This window comes from Silurus meridionalis, chromosome 2 (assembly GCF_014805685.1).
Source record: "Silurus meridionalis isolate SWU-2019-XX chromosome 2, ASM1480568v1, whole genome shotgun sequence".
Taxonomy (NCBI): Eukaryota; Metazoa; Chordata; class Actinopteri; order Siluriformes; family Siluridae; genus Silurus; species Silurus meridionalis.
In genome coordinates this window covers 12,579,049-12,596,874 of record NC_060885.1, presented here as the reverse complement: position 1 = coordinate 12,596,874, position 17,826 = coordinate 12,579,049, and the positions used below count along the sequence as shown (strand labels likewise).

The 17,826-nt window shown below is 38.7% G+C and overlaps 3 protein-coding genes and 1 long non-coding RNA gene across 7 annotated transcripts in view; 3 read left to right on the top strand and 1 right to left on the bottom strand.

Moving 5' to 3' along the window:
- Positions 1-5,571, top strand: part of LOC124400193 (kinase non-catalytic C-lobe domain-containing protein 1) — a 39,845-nt gene extending 34,274 nt beyond the window's left edge. For 2 of the 4 annotated variants that reach the window (XM_046871857.1, XM_046871882.1), the window contains 5 exons: positions 397-550; positions 938-1,060; positions 1,781-1,840; positions 1,974-2,131; positions 3,939-5,571. In XM_046871857.1, the coding sequence (XP_046727813.1) occupies positions 397-550; positions 938-1,060; positions 1,781-1,840; positions 1,974-2,131; positions 3,939-4,170 (727 nt within the window). In that variant the 3' untranslated portion in view covers positions 4,171-5,571. The remainder of the gene's footprint in view (positions 1-396; positions 551-937; positions 1,061-1,780; positions 1,841-1,973; positions 2,132-3,938) is intronic. The other 2 variants (XM_046871874.1, XM_046871866.1) reach the window with 2 other exon arrangements.
- A 131-nt stretch (positions 5,572-5,702) lies between these two features.
- Positions 5,703-7,891, top strand: vox (ventral homeobox). The gene is made up of 3 exons (XM_046871895.1): positions 5,703-7,001; positions 7,104-7,339; positions 7,445-7,891. Exons 1-3 carry the CDS (start codon positions 6,731-6,733, stop codon positions 7,712-7,714), a joined length of 777 nt encoding a protein of 258 aa, XP_046727851.1. The 5' UTR covers positions 5,703-6,730; the 3' UTR covers positions 7,715-7,891.
- A 1,762-nt stretch (positions 7,892-9,653) lies between these two features.
- On the top strand, positions 9,654-12,862 carry vent (ventral expressed homeobox). The gene is made up of 3 exons (XM_046871907.1): positions 9,654-11,171; positions 11,253-11,452; positions 11,990-12,862. The coding sequence occupies exons 1-3, from the start codon at positions 10,982-10,984 to the stop codon at positions 12,266-12,268; spliced, it is 669 nt and encodes a 222-aa protein (XP_046727863.1). The 5' UTR covers positions 9,654-10,981; the 3' UTR covers positions 12,269-12,862.
- A 3,302-nt stretch (positions 12,863-16,164) lies between these two features.
- Positions 16,165-17,280, bottom strand: LOC124403421. Its single transcript, XR_006928893.1, has 2 exons — positions 16,929-17,280; positions 16,165-16,548 (listed from the first exon to the last, which is right to left on the bottom strand). It is a non-coding gene; the product is annotated as an uncharacterized LOC124403421 (long non-coding RNA).
- Between the last annotated feature and the right edge of the window lie 546 nt (positions 17,281-17,826).

Sequence of the window (17,826 nt, the reverse complement as noted above, 5' to 3'; positions counted from 1 at the left end):
GACCACAAACTTGTCTATATGGTGTATTTTAATCATGATTTGAATAGATATTAGAGAATGTATATGTCATATTTCTTTGAGCTTGTCAGTAACGTTTTAGTATGTTAACTTTGTAATTTGCCATTACTTTTACATTACCATAGTTATCATTTTTAAATGTAAAAAATCTGGAAGCCAATTTTTTTTAAATAAAATTCTTACCTTGAAATATGAATGAAATGATTGAAATATGTATTTAAAGTATAAGTTTAGAAATAAGATAATGCATGCACATGAGACTCACAAATCTATCTGTAAATAAACATTTGTTTACAGCATTCCCCTCAAAAAAAAATATGTTCTAAAACATATTTAAATGTTAAAGATGCATTACTAATATTTTGATTGTTTGGCCAGATGTTTAGCATCCAATGCACCTCCACTAGAGGGCAGTAGTTTGTTTGTGGGTGATGAGCCAGGGCATGATGGGCCCCTACAACACCTCTTGAGATATGCAGAAAGCATCAGTAACTGGGTCTCAGCTGAGATTGTCATCACAGACTCAGTGAAGGTAATACAAAGTCAGTAATACTGATGATCTATTAGTAGGCTTAGTTTGTGCGCCTGTGTTCAGATATAAAAAACTATTCAATAGCATACGCATGTTTTATACCCCAGCTTCCTAACAAACAAGGAGGTGCCAGGAAAAGAATGTTACTCTATTTGTAAGTGTAGCAATAATATTGTATCATATCGCCTCCATTTTTTCAGTACATAGCATTAAACCATAGCATTCTTCATAAAGGTTTGCCCCAGATGCTGTGCTCAAAAAGACGTGGTGTGGTTTTTTTTTTCTTGCTAATCCAGTCTCCATTCCAACCCTGTTGTTTATCTTACTTTGGGAACTAAGTTAAATAATTTTTTCAATCAAAAACAGCTGTGCTTTATCTTCTTATAGGTTCAGGCAGCCTTGCTTGGCAGGTTTTTGTCTATTGCTAAGCACTGTTATGAGACAAGAAACTTCGCTACAGCCATGCAAATTCTTGGAGGTCTGGAGAATGTGATTGTCCGACAATTACCGGTAAACATTTTTTAAATGTTTTCTTATCTCTATGTTCTTTAATTAATTAAGCAGACATTCCATATATTTCAATTTATTTTCACTCAGATGTTAAACATGCTATTTGCATGTACAAAATAATATAAACAATAAAAAGCAGATTTCAGAAATAATTTGTTTAAATGCATTTATTAATTCTGTGATAGGAAAAAATTAACAATCAGTATTTGTTTTTATATCATTAGTGGCAGTATAAGTGGCATTGCTTCATTTGCTACTTAGAGATCAAATATGTTTGACAAGTAGTTTTTTAATTTTAATAATTATACCACATTGTTTATTTGTAATCCATCACATTTTTGCTTGTTGAATATTTGGAGGCACATTTGACTGGAGGATAGAAGCTGCTAACTGTCTTCGGTTTGATGTAAAAATCGAGACTAGCTATTTTCCTAAGTTTCCACAATAAACTTATTACTGGCTTAGCCCTGGTGTGTTTTTTATTTGTTTTATTTTTTCAAATCTAGTATTGACTATAATCCAGTTTAAGATACTGTAAAATGCTGTTCACTTATAAAAAAACTGATCACTGCTTAAATCAGAAAATTGGATTATAAACCCACATGTAGACACACACTCTCTGCTAAACTGCATAATTTACTGCATAATGAATTATTCCTAATTTTCATTCAGTTTGGTAATTAAAACTATTTTACTGGTTTGAACTGCTTGATCATCCAGGCCTGGAAGCAGCTGCCAGCAAAGATGTCGGATGTTCTTGAAGAGATCAGGACAGTTCAGGTAAGAGAGAGCGTTGAAGTTTGACCAATAGCATATTACGGTATAACCTGCACGCTTCCAGAGATCTGGATTGATTAAATCCAGCTAAATTTTTTGCAGCCATCAACACTGATCCACACTGTTTCTGTTGCAGGTGTTTCTGAAGAGTGACAGCCTGTGTCTGATGGAGGGAGAAAGGGGAAGGAAGCAGCCCACACTACCAGATGCACACATCCTGGCCATGCACATACAACAGCTGGAAATCGGAGCCTTCACTCTGACTAACAAAGCGTACAAGTGGCCCAAGTTACGGTAAAAAAATTCATTATTTAGTTGTATAGATTTGTTTTATAGAGATGCATTCAATAAGATCCCAGATGGGCATGTGCAATGGGATCTGCTCCATGTGAAAGAAGTAGGCTTGTTCCAGGTGATTTGTGAAGAATAATTCTGTGAATTACATCATTTGCAATGTATGAGATTTATTTTCTGATATTGTTAATGACACATGAAACTAGTCTGATCTACCACACTTCCTGCTCTGAGAACAGGCAAACAGAACTACTATTTGCCACATAAATATACAAAGGGAATGTATAAATTAGGTCTTTGCACATTCTGTTTGCTCTTGACAGAAGTGCTGAGATCAGATCTCTAAGAGCCTCCAGGAGGATTTAAAGGTGGTGTGAAGCTTTAAATAGGCAAGATGAATGCATCATTGAATTTTCATTGGATTTGTTTAAATTTTTAACATGCTCTACATAAATGCTCAATCAGTAGGTGAGGAGCTTTCCTGCAGTAATATTCAGTCATCTTTTTATGAAACTCTGTTCATTTTGAGATTCTGAATCATATGCATACATAATACCTGGGTTTTTGTACAAATTTGCATACGCAATCACTAAAACTGGACTTTCTGGTCTAATAGTGCTGCAAGCTCATAATGTGAAACACTAGGAAAAGCAAAAGAAAATACACTGTTCTTCTCAAACCCTTGGTCCAGCATATGATGTCAAGTCAGCATGGCTGCTCACTTCACTACTTGGAAAAATTATGACACATTTACTTTCTTTAAACTATTTGGTCAGCAACAAAGATTTAACAACTATTAGATGGATCTATAGCAAGTTCTACTATACATTGATTGATATTTAATGATCAACGATGATAATGTTGGCTGGCTGAATTGTTGTTAAGAAAAACGGTCCATTTGCACTTTGTAGCTCAAACTTGCTGAGGTCAAATTTCAGACAGTCCAAGTTCAGACATTTGCTGGGCATGTAAATATTCTGTATTTGGTATATATTAATATATTTAAGTTTTTGTATTATATCGGTAACATTAACACAAGTGACAAAAATCTATCTTGATCGATGCAGGTTATAGTAGCATTCCAATGAAGCTACACTTGTCACTGTTTTTACACACATCCCAATATATTCTCAAATTAAACCATAAAACACACACATACACTGGTAGACATCTGTGGGTATCAGGGGTCACGGAGATTCAAAGCGAGTGGTAATGACACAGCTGGTGACTGCACATGTCGCTGTGTCCATTCGATTCGCACGTCGCGAGTGTTCACAAGATCGTGTACACCAAGCATGAGGAGTGTGTGCAGCCAGATGGTGAATCAGTGGTGACGGTCTGCTTGGGGTGATGGGTTTGTGCCAGGTACCTGAGGGGTTGGGTGTTGTTGGCAGATGCCAGGGTCTGAGCGGCTGCACTGAGAGTTAGACACACAGCTGGTTGTTATACATCCAGAGCTGTCTGATGGAATCGGGGCACACACTTTTCCCAAGCCAAGGGGAAGTTCAGCTTAAAGTCTGCTGAGCCGGCCCCCACTGACTGCTATGTGTTATTGCAGTCTTACTTGTTTGTGTATGGTGTAAGTTTTGCACATATTCTCTCATGGCACAGCATTGCTTATACAAATGAACTCCCATTTAACATTGTTTACATGCATTTTGCAGCACACGCAATTATTTTGTTCAATGAGCATGTCTAAAACAGGGATCTAAAAAAGCTGCTTTGTTTTAATGTCTTAAGTACTACACAATAAAATGTAATTGATTTTAACCCTCTTATTTTCTCTCATCCATCTCTTTCTCTGCAGGAGTATAGCACGTGTGGCAAGTCAGGTCCATGCTTCCCAAGAGCACATGTATACGTACATTCCTGATTTAGAACTACAGTCATATCTTCAGGCCCGGATCAGCCGTCTGGGTGCTTGTGATGTGTCACTACTTGCTGCTGACAGTGATGCCAACTTTAACCAGCCTGCTGCAGAGCGGCACACACGTCGCATTCAGGACACACTGCGCAGGGTCAAAGCCTCCTTCCAGTGATCTGGAGAGAGCTCAGACACAGGCGCACCCAGACAGAGAAAATGAGGCATGTCTATTATACTCAGTGCAGAAACTGTTAATGCACATGGATTTTAATGAAACTTTTGTAATCTAGTACAAGGCTGTGGTTATAAGACGAATGGGAACTGTGAGAATCACTCAGGTTTTGTAGTGTCTGTGGCCTAAGAGAGCATCCATTTTTGTTATTCGGTTTTTTTTTGTTTATTCGGTGATATTCCATCTTTTCACCAATTCAGCATTTACCTAAAAAAAACATCAGTTTTACCAACCATATTCTCCAAACTTCAGAAAATAGATTTGCACTCAACACACCCAATAATTATCTCAGAGTCTCCATACCGTGAAGAAAGTATTCTGGGGCGTTCAAAAAGACTCCGACTTTTACTATAAGTGCATTTTAAAGAAACTGGGTTTTCATTTTGTAGATGTAGTGTATAGAGGTTTTAAAAATGCTTAAATAATTCTTTTTAATCTACAAGAAAAAACTTCGGGTAAAAATGTACTAATTCTTCATACTACCAGTACCACTGCAGCACCATGAATGGAAATGATCTGTCAGAAACAGCCATTGCCTAAATCCATTCATTTATGAAATGGTGTAAAGACTGCACTCATACATAGTAGCTCAGTTCAGGCAGAGCATGGTAGCTGTGCTTGGGTGTAAAATTATGAGTTATTACAAGTAGGCAAATTCTCATTTAGTGCTACAGAGATATATTTGTACTTGGTTATATTGGTATGGTTATATTTTTCTGCATACAGATAGTAGTGTATTTTCTATATGTCAAGCAATAACGTAATTAAGCGTTTTAAGTCATAGGCGGATATTATTATCATTGTTATGATTATAATTATTATTATTAATGCGATTACAATTTGTCGGGTTGCCTGTGTGTGTGTGTGTGTGTGTGTGTGTGTGTGTGTGTGTGTGTGTGTGTGTGTGTGTGTGTCACCCCTCACTCGGAGGTGAGGAAACAGGCGCTCCTGGAGGTCGATGCTTCTCTGTAGTCGCCACTTCAAAGCACTTCAGATAAACACACTTAATTGGGAGGCGAAGAGCTCCGACCTCTCTAAGCACAGATCTGAGATAAAGGAAGCAACCAGCATGCTGTTATCATCTTCACTTGAGCTAAACGGTCCCTTTAGGAGCGCATTGTTAGCCAGCGGCGGCTTTGGCGCTCAAAAGGATTAAACTACTCAGAGAGTCAACACATACAGTGAGCTATAACCTGATGAGTGGGATTAACCCGGCAGTCACATCGTCTGTGTGCCAATGCATTTCACATCCCATATCTTACTTATATGTTTAAGTGTTGAAGTGTTTAATAAAAAGAAATGCGATTAATAGAATTATAAATAAACTTGCAATAAGAGTGTGGAGATCTGCGGGGTTTTTGTTTTGTTTTGGATTTTTTGCATCTTGATATAATTATGATCAGCACTGCAGAGGTTTTTGAATTGCTTCAGGATTTGTCTGCATTGCTACTAGTGAACTAGTGAGAAGTGTATTGTTTTGGGAAGTTTGCATGTGAAATGCTCTCGAGCAGCTCTGACTGTGCTGCTACTGTAATCCGTTTGATGTTCTCTGTCCAAACGGCAGCGGCGCCAGCGGCTCTCCAGGGGACCAGCGACGTGTTACTGCAAAGTCATTTGAACTCTATTGTCATTTCCATTGTGTCCTTCACAAAAGGAAGGTGTGCTCATGGAAACTAGAAACACAGAACCGAGATTGCCTGCGAGATTAACCAACATTCGATAGTTACACGGCTGTCCTTTACATACATTTCCATTCATTCCTTGTATTGACACTTTCATTCAAGTCGACTTTGTCAGGTATGAACACATCAGGTTTAAGGATTCAACACCGGTTCTCTGAAATCCGGGGATATCACCCAGCTTTTAGCAACATTAAAAGTTGAACATTTTATGTGGTAAAGTTTATAGACTACTTGCGTTTCCCCATCTTGTATAATGAAAACAGGATCCCATAGTGAATGTGAAAGTATTGTTTACATTAATCTTCCAGATCAGCATATTTGCATGTTTGATAGTAACTTAAAAAAATAACTGCAAAATTCCGGTTTAATTAAATGCAATATAAATGCTTTTACAAACAAATCTCAGCTATCACCTAGCTTATATTTCGTGCATCATTGTAGAATTGTGTAGACCATTTACTTCGATTTCTAGGCTAATATTGATATTGGGTAGTTTCAATGAAAAAATCTCCTATGTGATTTATTCTCTGCCAGCTGTTGGATTAGTGTAAAGGACAAGCAGACATCTGATGTCTACGGAGATGTTCTCACAGACTCAGTGGCGCCAGGTTTTCACACAATCACAGGATATGTAAAGACTTCAATAACGACCCATTAGCCCTAATGATTGCGAGTCGAGCAGGCGTTAAAACACATACATGCATATGCTAATGATGACTGGTTTCGAGGGGGGCGTATATATACACTCAGGGTTCCCTCTAGGCCGTCACAACACTCTTGGGACTTTCGCTGGATACACTTGGACCACCTCGAGCTGAAACATGGTGAAAAACTTTTCCGTGGACTGGCTTGCCCAGAGCTATCATGACTCCAAAGATGATTCAGGACCAGTGGAGGCCTCTCATGTTCCAGTAAGGCGTCACGTGCCTTGTCTGGTCCAGCCACGGCCTCCAACATCTTACGACAAAGTGTACATTCAGCCCAAACTGAAATGTATCCGGATTCAAGAGATCACAAGTCCAGAGGACCAAAAGGAGAAGGAAGGCGTTGTGTTTACGCACTCAGCTCAGAGAAACTGCACCTCTCCAAGCTGTAAGTATCATTGCGTCGTTTTCTTCGTTGTTTGAACTGTGAGTTACTCAAACCAGTCTGTTCTGAGGTTCAAATCAATGATGTGCTTTTGTTTTTATTCAGCTTCAGAAAACAGTGGTTACTCTTCTGGTTATGAAAGCGAGGCCGCTGCGTCTGAGTGTCTCTCCATTGAAGACGGAGGTGAGGGAGAGAGGGACGGAGGCGCCCAGCGCAGAATCCGCACCAAATTCACTCCGGGCCAAATTGAAAAGTTGGAGAAAATCTTCAGTAAACACAAATACCTGGATGCGAGTGAAAGAGTTAAAACCGCAAAGAAACTCAACCTATCCGAAACTCAGGTAAGACGCAATCTTCAGTTTCAGCATATACATTTGGTTCCTCACTAAAACCCCCCAATGTTTTGTTGAAGTCCATGTCTTTTAACATCATTCTTTCTGATGCAGGTCCGAACCTGGTTTCAGAACCGCAGGATGAAGCTGAAGCGTGAGGTTCAGGAGTTGAGGGCCGAATACACGCTCCCTGCTCTACCCCACGTCCTTATGCCAGCGATTCCTTCGCTCCCGTTCCATTACGCCGGACAGCGCGTGTCTTTCCCCGCGGCTCTTCACGTGCCAAACCCGCACGTTATCCCTGTTCATCACCGCGCCATCCCGCACCAGCAGCTCCTTCCTCAGCACAGTCACCACATGATCCCCGTGCAGCATTATTACTAAACTTTACAAAATCCCAGTGCAAACTGGTGGACACTTCTTTTTTTTTTTTATTATTGGTTTAATTGTGCAATATACATGATGTACAGTTTTGTATAGAGAATTATCAAGAAATGTGTATAGAGGTTTAAGGCATACAGTTTATTTATTGAGAATAATTAAATATATTTGATTTCAGAATGGTTGTCTTTGTCTTTTTTTTTTTTTTTTGCACCAATACTAATTACTGAAGCATCATAAACAATCAAACACAATCTACAACAAAAGTATATACATTTCAGGGTTACTGATCTTAAGGTTCAATTGTGTAACAAAGTCTAAGGTACAAAATGTGACCCTACCACGTTTTTGTAGTGTGTGTGGAATCATTGTTTCACTGTTCACTCAGTACAGGCTTAGGTATCTAAATTAACACCAGACATGCAGGGATTTCTAATTCTATATAATAGTTTAGTGCAGGATTTAGTGTTCATCGTTGTATTTGTTACTAAATATTAGAATGTCAGTCAGACCAGACACAGGCCCTTATCAGCAGCCATCATGCTGCTTTGAGTTGATGATATTGCTTCTGGTCTTTAGGACTTAGAAAGAGGATCTTTGTGATAAGTGATAATCTAACTTACCAAGCACTTCAAAGAGCATGACACTGATTAGAAAGCAGTACCATGATGCAACATTCAGTCTAACTTTTCACTAAAGATGAAACTACTGTATTACTTATTATAATTGCCATTATATTGTAGGATTGAATCAGTGGGGGAGTTTTAAATAGTGTAAAACAAAATGAACTAATGTCCACAGAGGCGTATGTGATTGCTGTACAAATATCTAATTATGCTCTCTGTGTGGGGCAGAATGAAAGGTAATGTTTATAGTTTTTCCATGAATTGTATTTTTTTTCATCATTTCAAAGTTATGATGAGGATCTAAGTCTAACCCTAACCTCAATATATATTATGTCACATAACCAGAGAAAATGCCACAATAAAAACATATAGTGAAACTTCCTGCAGTATGATCAATGTATAAATAACAAACTTGGTGCCACTCTTTGCATCACATACTTTTATTTTTTACTTAGACTAGCGAGGTAGATGATAAGTCCATTTCTAACTTATTTAATTGGGATTATATATTTTTTTAGAATATGGGTATAAACATTTGAGCACACTAGTTTGTGGAAAACTATTGATGTGGGAGGATGTGGGTAAGTGTTGTGTTTAGGTTTTATTTAAATTAGCACCTGTGTGTGTGTGTGTGTGTGTGTGTGTGTGTGTGTGTGTGTGTGTGAGAGAGAGAGAGAGAGAGAGAGAGAGATAGAGCAAATCCGCGCTGATCCCACACTGCGCTTTCATATGCAGCTCACCTAATTCTGTTTGTCTCTGCAGCCGCACTTCAAAAGCGACCTAACGAGTAGATCATGGCCTACAATTAGTCCTAATTAAGCCGACCATTGATGAGTTTACACTCTTGACAAAAGCCTAAGGGACTGGCTCCATGAAGTCTGGAGTCTGTGTGCTATTCAAGGCCTGATCTCTAGAAGATACTTGATTACCATTCAGCATTTGATCACTCGCTAATGTAATTAAATGGATAGAAAGAGGTGGATATACGTGGTTGTTTTGGGGGAAACCAAGATTGAAAAAAAAAAAAAAAACTGACCTCCTTACAGTGACGACACACGATTTGTATTTCGTCGAGAAACTAAAAGGATTGAGAAACCATGGATGCATCAAAACGCTGGTGTGAATCAAGAATTTCACAAAATAGAAAAATTATCTATTTTAATTCAGCTGCAATAGTAACCAGCGGTACCTGACTTTAAAGCATTATCAGTAGCACATTATATATATATATATATATATATATATATATATATATATATATATATATATATATATATATATATATATATATATCCTACAGTCTTCTTGGGGGGAAAAATCTACTAACGTGTTTTGAATGAGGGAAATCAAAATCTGGTTTTCCACATTCCAGAGTTATCAGTTAAGAAGCTGGCCTGGGGTATAGAAGTTATAAGCCGCCAGAGCCTAATTCAGATTCTCCTGTTAGGAGACATCAAACAGCACCCTCTCACCTTTACATTGCTTTGGGGTTTCACCATCGAGCAGAACAATGAGGCTAAAACCTGAGCCCGAGACAGACAACTGGGCTCTTCAGGAATACAATAGCCTGTGTGCAAATGATAACCTGGAGCAGATGATTTATTAGACACAGCAACCTTTAGGAATGTAAAAACATGAATAAATACAAAAGCGTGTATAGATTACACACTCAGAATTAAACGCACCAAACCCCAAAAAAACCGCAATTTGCCCTGTTCAACGGTTCAACATTATTCATCATTAAAAATAATTTCATCTACATTAGTTATGAATGAGTACTCATTTAAAGCTTTGCGCTCAAATCCAATTAAAGTTGCACCACATGCACTTTCCAGGTATAACGGCACAAACGTAAAAATAAGTTCCAACTCCTGTTTACCTTTACCTGAAAAAAATAAATATAGTAATATGAGACTCCTAAGGCTGTTTTTACCTGGAAGCAGTATGGTAGTATGGAACTTATATAAACTCTGTAGCACTGTAGTACTTCTTCAACCAACTTCTATTTAGTATTAGATATTGTGTGAATGCTAAAAATCACTGCTCATTTCATTCATTGTTATTTGCACCCTTTATGCTTTTATTTAAAAAGTCGAGTTATTATGAATCGATTAGGCTTACAATGATTTTATGAATTGGTCCACCTAGGCTGCATTTGACTTTACTGTAACTTCGAATTTTTCGCATATTGTATAAAGTTTGCGAAGAAACAAGATAAAGAAAAAATCGTTATACATCAGTGTTCATGACCAAATCAGGCGAGATTTCTGAACAACTGGCTTTTTTTCCGATATAAATGATTATATCAATTTGCTCTCAACATCACTGATTATTCACTCTTTTAAGTCTTTAGTTTTGTGGGATAACATGAGCCAATTGTCGATAAGCTCTTCAGTGCTCAGACACACTGGCGCCTGGATATAAGAAGTATACCCGACGTGTGAAAACCAGCAATTGCGACATCTATTAACTTCCATTACAACGCCCATCAAACACTTATCGTTCCGTCGAGATCCCTTTGCATATGCAAATACAATTGAGTGCCTCCTACATATAGTCATAGTCCTATCACCATAGACCACTGCTGCGGATCGTCATACAACCGTTTGTTTTAGCACTACTTTATGTCAAGAGGAACCACAATATGGCCAAGAACTTTTCTGTGGCATGGCTGTCGCAGAGCTCTAAGCCCGACTGCAGCTCCTTGTTAGAGGTGGCTCAGGTTCACAGCCCGGCGGCGCTCGCACTCCAAACCACACACGCTTCTCACACAGGGACCCTACGTTCTGATGACACTGTCAAGGACGTCACCAAGATCCCATCCTCGCCAGCCAGTAAGCATAGTAATACGATCATATGTGTTTAAGAAAATGCGTGTTTCTGGTTTTGTCATTAGTGTTCTTTTTCTGTATCAGATAGCTGTGGTTACACTTCCGGTTCGGAGAGTGAGGTGGGTGATGACAGTGAGGCAGAACTGGTAGCAAGCCGTCGGATCAGAACAAAATTTACGTCCTATCAAATCACACGGCTTGAGAAAACCTTTCACAAGCACAAATACCTCGGTGCAAATCAAAGGAGGAAAATAGCAAAAAAGCTGCATCTTTCAGAAACCCAGGTAAGGCCTAGTTGCTTCTAGTTTCCAGTTCAATATGAAGTACATGTTCAGTATCCTGTAACTGTACACATTGGCTCATCTCTGAACAATGTTGCTGAACAATTAGTTCCAGAATCTTATGTCAGTGTCATTTGTGTGTTGAGTACCATACCATACCATACCATACCATACCATACCATACCATACCATCCAAGAGAAACGTACAAAGCAGTGGTTCATGTTTTGGAAAAAAAAAGGTCGTTAGTTCAAATCCCAGCACCAACTGCCACTACTGAGCCCTTGAGCGAGGCATTTAACAATCATCTGCTCAGTTGTATAAATGGATCAATATGAAGTCGTTTTGAAAATATATAAAAATATAATCTTAATTGCAAATAACATCTGGGCAGCGGTTATCAGCTCTAGCCAATTTCACTTTACATTAATGTAAAATGTTAAATAAAATGTTTTTGCACCACTCTTTACATATTTAGATTGTTAAGGTTTTTCTGGCGTAACCTTCTGATAATATTTCTCTATCGCTTTCCTAATCTTTAGGTGAAAACCTGGTTTCAGAACAGAAGGATGAAGCTGAAACGTGATGTACAGGATACCCGGGTAGAATATTACACTCCAGCATTGCTCGCTCCTCTGGTGTTGCCACCACCTCTGTCGCCATTTCAGCACCACGCTCTCCCTGGACAGCGAATCGCCCTCGCGCATGCTGTAACGTTTCCGCACTACAGCCCGCAAATCAACCGTACAGTGTCTGTGCATCAGCACACGTCACAACCTGACATCATTCACCCCACACTTCTCTCCTCCTGTTATTACTGATCAGAACTCACTTACAGAACTTCAGCGCAATATGTATAACACAAACTTGCCATTTGATTTTCTATTACTCTTTTGTGTGAAAAAATAAGCTACCGTGTAGAATATTTTGAATTGTCCCAATGTTTGGGTAATTACAGATCATTAGTTATATCAAACTAAATGTATGTAAATATATAAAATGCTTCTTTATTTGAAAATAAAAAAGTTTTACTTTTAATTGAAGCTTTTGTTTGTTGGTTGGTAGATTATGCAATGGTATTTAAGGAAAGCCAGTACATGGTAGTTCAACTATCAAGGACTGAAATGGAAGATCTAGTGAAAATTCGCCAGAAAGGTTTTACATATCTTTGACTTAGAACATTATACTTGCATTACAGTATACTGCACATTATATACCATATGGTACATATCCACACATATGGTATTTATCCTATTTGAGGCGCCAGCAGAAATAGAGAAAACAGTAGTTTACTGTCTTTCTTCTGTATTCAACACCAAAACACTTGTTCAGTTATATGATCTTTGGGCATGTATAATTACATTTCGGTCCTAAACGAGCATGTAGTATGTACTCTGGGGCCGATGCAGTTTATCCACATACTATACTTTGTCCCTCCTTCATACTATCATGTCCCTCCTGGTGGCTCCATCCTCAGCATTCTCCTACCAATATAACTCATGTCCCTCCTCTGCACATGTCCAAACCATCTCAATCTCGCCTCCCTCACCTTGTCACCAAAACGTCCTACATCGCAGGTCTCACCACAGTCCTATAAACGTTCCCTTTCATCCTTGCAGATACCCTTCTATCACCAATCACTCCTGTCACTCTTCTCCACCCACTCCACCCTGCCTGCACTCTTTTCTTCACTTCTCTAACACACTCTCCATTACTTTGTCCCTAAATGTAAAAAAAAAAAAAAAAAAAAAAAGGATTTACAGTCGAATCGAGTGGGATTTTTTGTTGTTAAATAGTTTAAGGAGCTGGTCCGCCTGTTCGTCTCTGCAGGTTTTCACACCTTGTGCTTCTCTGTTTGTGCGCTCCTGTGGGCAAATACACTCAGCCGGACGTCCAGCGGCGCGACGGAGATCCTGCACCTCTTTGCATTCTCAAAGACACATCAAAGCGGCTGTAACGGCCACATCATCGCGATCAATTGAGCTCCGTTGTGTTTCAATCCGCTGGGATTCACACCCGCTGGACAGGCGCTAAACTGTGGCGCCGTCATGTCTGCCGGCCGCCTATTAGCGCGCTCCATCCGCCACTCACCTGTATCCGCTACACTGACCACCAGCAGCCAGAGCGCGCGGTATACAGCCCACCACTGTCAAGCAGAATGGAAGGAAGTCGTCAGTCTCAGGTCTGGGATACAGAGATCAGTTTCCCCCAAACTACATTTTGTTACACAGTGCATGATGCATGTACTTGAAATAGTAGCTTGCTGTCATGTTGCATTTACAGAATGAATATCATCAGTGTAGGCTGGATATATAAAACTACTTTCGCGTTATTAGAATGCCGGTATGTTCAGATCCCTCTTCTAAAATTAAACAATTTGAATGATTATAAATATCCAGAGGCTACACAAACATATATTTATGTTTTTGTGCTTACATTGATAATAGGCTATATAATACATCCCTTGTCAATGTTTGCTTCACTGAGTTCATTTACCATCCACTTTTCACTAAGATCACTAAGACCTGTGAGATAGCAGTACATCACACAGCACCAGGCACACATGCTATTTGAACTACTACAGTTATCATATCAGTTACATCTAACATCTTTTTTTCTAATTACATACTGATTACTTTTCCTCCACATACCAAAACCATGGTCAAACCCTGGAGCTGTGAGTTATAAATGTTAACACAATGCACCAAAATGCTGCCCACATGTACAAAAATAAGATAAAATGTAGAGCATTGAAAAGGATATACATTTTAATTACATACAAAATTGGTGCTACATCCAAGTGTTAATAGCTTACATACTAACCACAAACATTGCATGTCTGGATGGACAATACAGATTAAGTAAAATGGTTGTGTTGAAATCAGTGCTTAAAACAATGTTTTAATTAGACATGCTTAATGCTTATAGTGTACATGGGTGGTTGGAAACCCTCCTTTATTTTTAACCATGACCAGTTCCAGTTGACCTAGATGTCAAGATGTTTCTCTCAAGAGAAAAAAACCACAACCAAATATGTCAGTGTATAATTAAGTAAGGAAGGCTGAGATAATATGCAATAATGAAGCTTCCATCTTGGCTTGTGTATCATCTAATGACTGTCTAGGAATTCATTCTGCTCAACCAACCATGCAGATATAAAAGAGAAGGTCTAGAACCGATTGAAAGGCATGAGAAAACACAGTGCCACGTTCTCTACATCTGAGCTTCAGTGCACGCTGAATTACTAATCAAGTCATTTACCTTTCCCTTTTATACATAGTACAATGGGTTTCCTACGATGCTGATATGAATCTCTTTTGTTCGTGTGTGTGTGTGTGTGTGTGTGTGTGTGTGTGTGTGTGTGTGTGTGTGTGTGTGTGTGTGTGTGTGTGTTGCCACCACAGGGAGGCACTGTGTGCTTTTAAAACACACATTAATAGATTTTTAACAGCCATTTTCACGAGGCTAGAGGCCACGCTATATGGGGTGGCTACCCAAGCAGGGCTAAAGCAAGGCTACCCAAGGCATCAAAAACTAATCCACCAAATCTCTGGATGATTGCTGCTGATCCGAGAACCTGGGGTTTATGTGAGGAATGAAGTGTTGAGTTCCTTGTGCTAATTACAGCAGACTGGGGACACATGGATGCATGAGTTTCCACTAGAAGGACACAAAACAGGGACACTCATTGTCATGGCTCACTGCACCCCTATCCTATTGTTTTATAAACTCTGTTTTTGCTAATAAGATGTTTGCAATAAAGAGAGATCAGTGTCTCACAATCGTCATACTTGACTATCATTTGCATAGAAAAAAATCTTTCATAATACATTGACTATATTTTGATAGATAGATGGATATTTATGGATAATGTTATTAATGTTTATCTCTATATTACAATACACCAATAGATATAGATAACCAGTTCATTATGCCTTGACAACAAATTATTTAAATTTCATCTTGTCTATAGTTGATTTGCCTGAGCTGCTAGATTATTATTATTTTCTTGGTTACTTAGTTTTTTAAACATTAAAAAAGAAACCATGTTGTCTCTCTCTATTCCAGTACACTACCCATGCCACTCTACACACGCCATCGATCATGGCAACCTGCTCCATATTTGATGAGGACGGCCACTGTGTAAATATTTCTCTTTTTTCATACTACCCCAGTAATGAGCACTTCAGGGACAGTAGAGAAGGTAGTGGGCACTCGTTGGTTTGATTCAATATAATGGTACTCCAGGCTTGTATCCCTCAGTACATGCACCACATATGCATTTATTGTCTGTCTACAGCTCTACTTATAGTCTTTTATACTCAAAAAGACCTCTTTGCAAACACAGAGAGAGAGCGAGAGAGAGAGAGAGAGAGAGAGAGAGAGAATGGTTGTGTATACAAAATTCTATTTGAAATGTGTTAACCATGCTGGAACACATATTATAGTGAAATAGCTATTGTTTAAGGCTACTGTAAATTTGCTGTATTTTTTGTGCATTTTTTGTTGATGAATTATGATTACTCAAACTATTAAACCCATGGAGAATAAATAACTGTTCAGACCATGAAAACCAGTAATACAATTGTAGTGTGTATATATAAATAATAGAATTGTTAAACAGAGGAAAAACAAAAAGAATTTTAGTTATACTTAATGAAAGAGAAAAATAGAGACCTTTCTTGCATGAAAATTTTAACACAGACACATTTGGGGATGCTATTCAATTCAGTTTCTTTATTAAATTACAGACAGGCAGAGCATTGCTTTTCCTAGGTTTGCAATTCTCACTCAGCACTTCACAAGATCACACCATCACTGTTTTCTCACAGCATCCCATGTAGCAAATAAAAACAATCATGCTGCTAAGAGCTGTACACTCCTTTGGGTAGAGTGGCAGATAATGAAAGCGGTTAGGAAAGCATGTTTAATCAACCCTTTCTCTGTAGATGAGGTTTCGTTGAAAACTCCAGTGGAACACCTCTGCAGCCCCATTTTCCCATGCCCTATGCCTCTTTAATGCTACTTCTCAAAGAGGTATATGCATAGGAAAAAGGAACAACGAGCATGGATACAAGGCGTCAACTCGTCAGATTTCGCCCTGAAGAGACGGAGATACAAAGCAAAAAAGATAGACATATATACAAAAGATAGAAAGATATAAAGTTTTTTTGTAAGCACAAGATCAAATCCATATAGGATTAACATCATTGAGAAGACTTTAATCTTTGTGATTAACTCAGGAAAACAATTTCTACCCAGAGACACACCTAAGTTCCACGTTGCTAAATTACAAACAAAGATTTGATTACTTATTGGAGATGGCAGTTTAATATAATAGATTAATATAAATCCTTCTTATAATTTTTTTATTGTAAACCTAGATTTTTAAAACCTAAATTAACTCAGTATAGACATACTTTCTTGCATTTTGTTTATTGGTAAAAACATTAGAAAGTCAGAAAAACAAGCAGAGCTTACCAAGTCAAGTGCCAGGGCAGTCTTCTCCAAGGAAACTCTCTCACTTGGGAATTTATTCCTTCCCAGAGACCTTGAAGATGTTTAAGAAAGACAGAGTAACTTTTATTCACTGGCTCCTCTTTTTCCTCCACCTCCACCTCCCCCCCCTCTCCTCCTCCTTCTGGGCCTCCACAAGCACCTGCACTCCCTAGAGCCACATACACACTTCACTCAAAACAACTTGTAAAAAAAAAAACCCAACGTCTGTTGTAGGCACACCAATGCCATAATGCATTGGCTGGAGCTGGCGCCAACTCCCTTGTATGCTGAAGGCACATTTCCTGAGCAGATGATGTGCTATCTAAGGTGTGGACGTCAGAGGGCCAGAGAATTGGAGATATGAGGCTGAGGGTTTGGGACGCTGTGTTCTCTGTTGCCTGCAAAGTATGTTATCTCTCAGGGTCTCGCACTCTCCCAGACAAGAGACAATCCATGCCCCCATACTTCGGCAAGCTCAAGGTCTCAGGCAAGGCCTCTTAGATCAGGAGGAACAGACACACACACATACACACACACACACACACACTCACACACACATACAAACACACACACACACACACACACACACACACACACACACACACACACACACACGCACACACACACGCACACACAAACACACACTCTCTCTTCAGGCATGTCAAGGTTATCAGTGAGACCCATAGACAAATAACTCAATTTAGCACTTTCATCTATTTTTCTTTTCTTCCCAGTCAAAAATTTTATATGTTTATAGGCATGTTAATCTTTTTTTTTAAATTAAGATTAAATAAAGAATTCCTGAAACTCAAGAAAAGCTATAAGGAGTGGATGTCAAGACCAGATCAAGTCATAAAGCATAGCTGGTTTAATTAAAAAT

Excerpts from the sequence above, each read along its gene's own strand:
- vox (XM_046871895.1), top strand. The coding sequence starts at position 6,731 with ATGGTGAAAAACTTTTCCGTGGACTGGCTTGCCCAGAGCTATCATGAC. Across the intron at positions 7,002-7,103 it reads AAACTGCACCTCTCCAAGCT|CTTCAGAAAACAGTGGTTAC; the intron begins GTAAGTATCATT and ends GTTTTTATTCAG. Across the intron at positions 7,340-7,444 it reads TCAACCTATCCGAAACTCAG|GTCCGAACCTGGTTTCAGAA; the intron begins GTAAGACGCAAT and ends TTTCTGATGCAG.
- vent (XM_046871907.1), top strand. The coding sequence starts at position 10,982 with ATGGCCAAGAACTTTTCTGTGGCATGGCTGTCGCAGAGCTCTAAGCCC. Across the intron at positions 11,172-11,252 it reads GATCCCATCCTCGCCAGCCA|ATAGCTGTGGTTACACTTCC; the intron begins GTAAGCATAGTA and ends TTTCTGTATCAG. Across the intron at positions 11,453-11,989 it reads TGCATCTTTCAGAAACCCAG|GTGAAAACCTGGTTTCAGAA; the intron begins GTAAGGCCTAGT and ends CCTAATCTTTAG.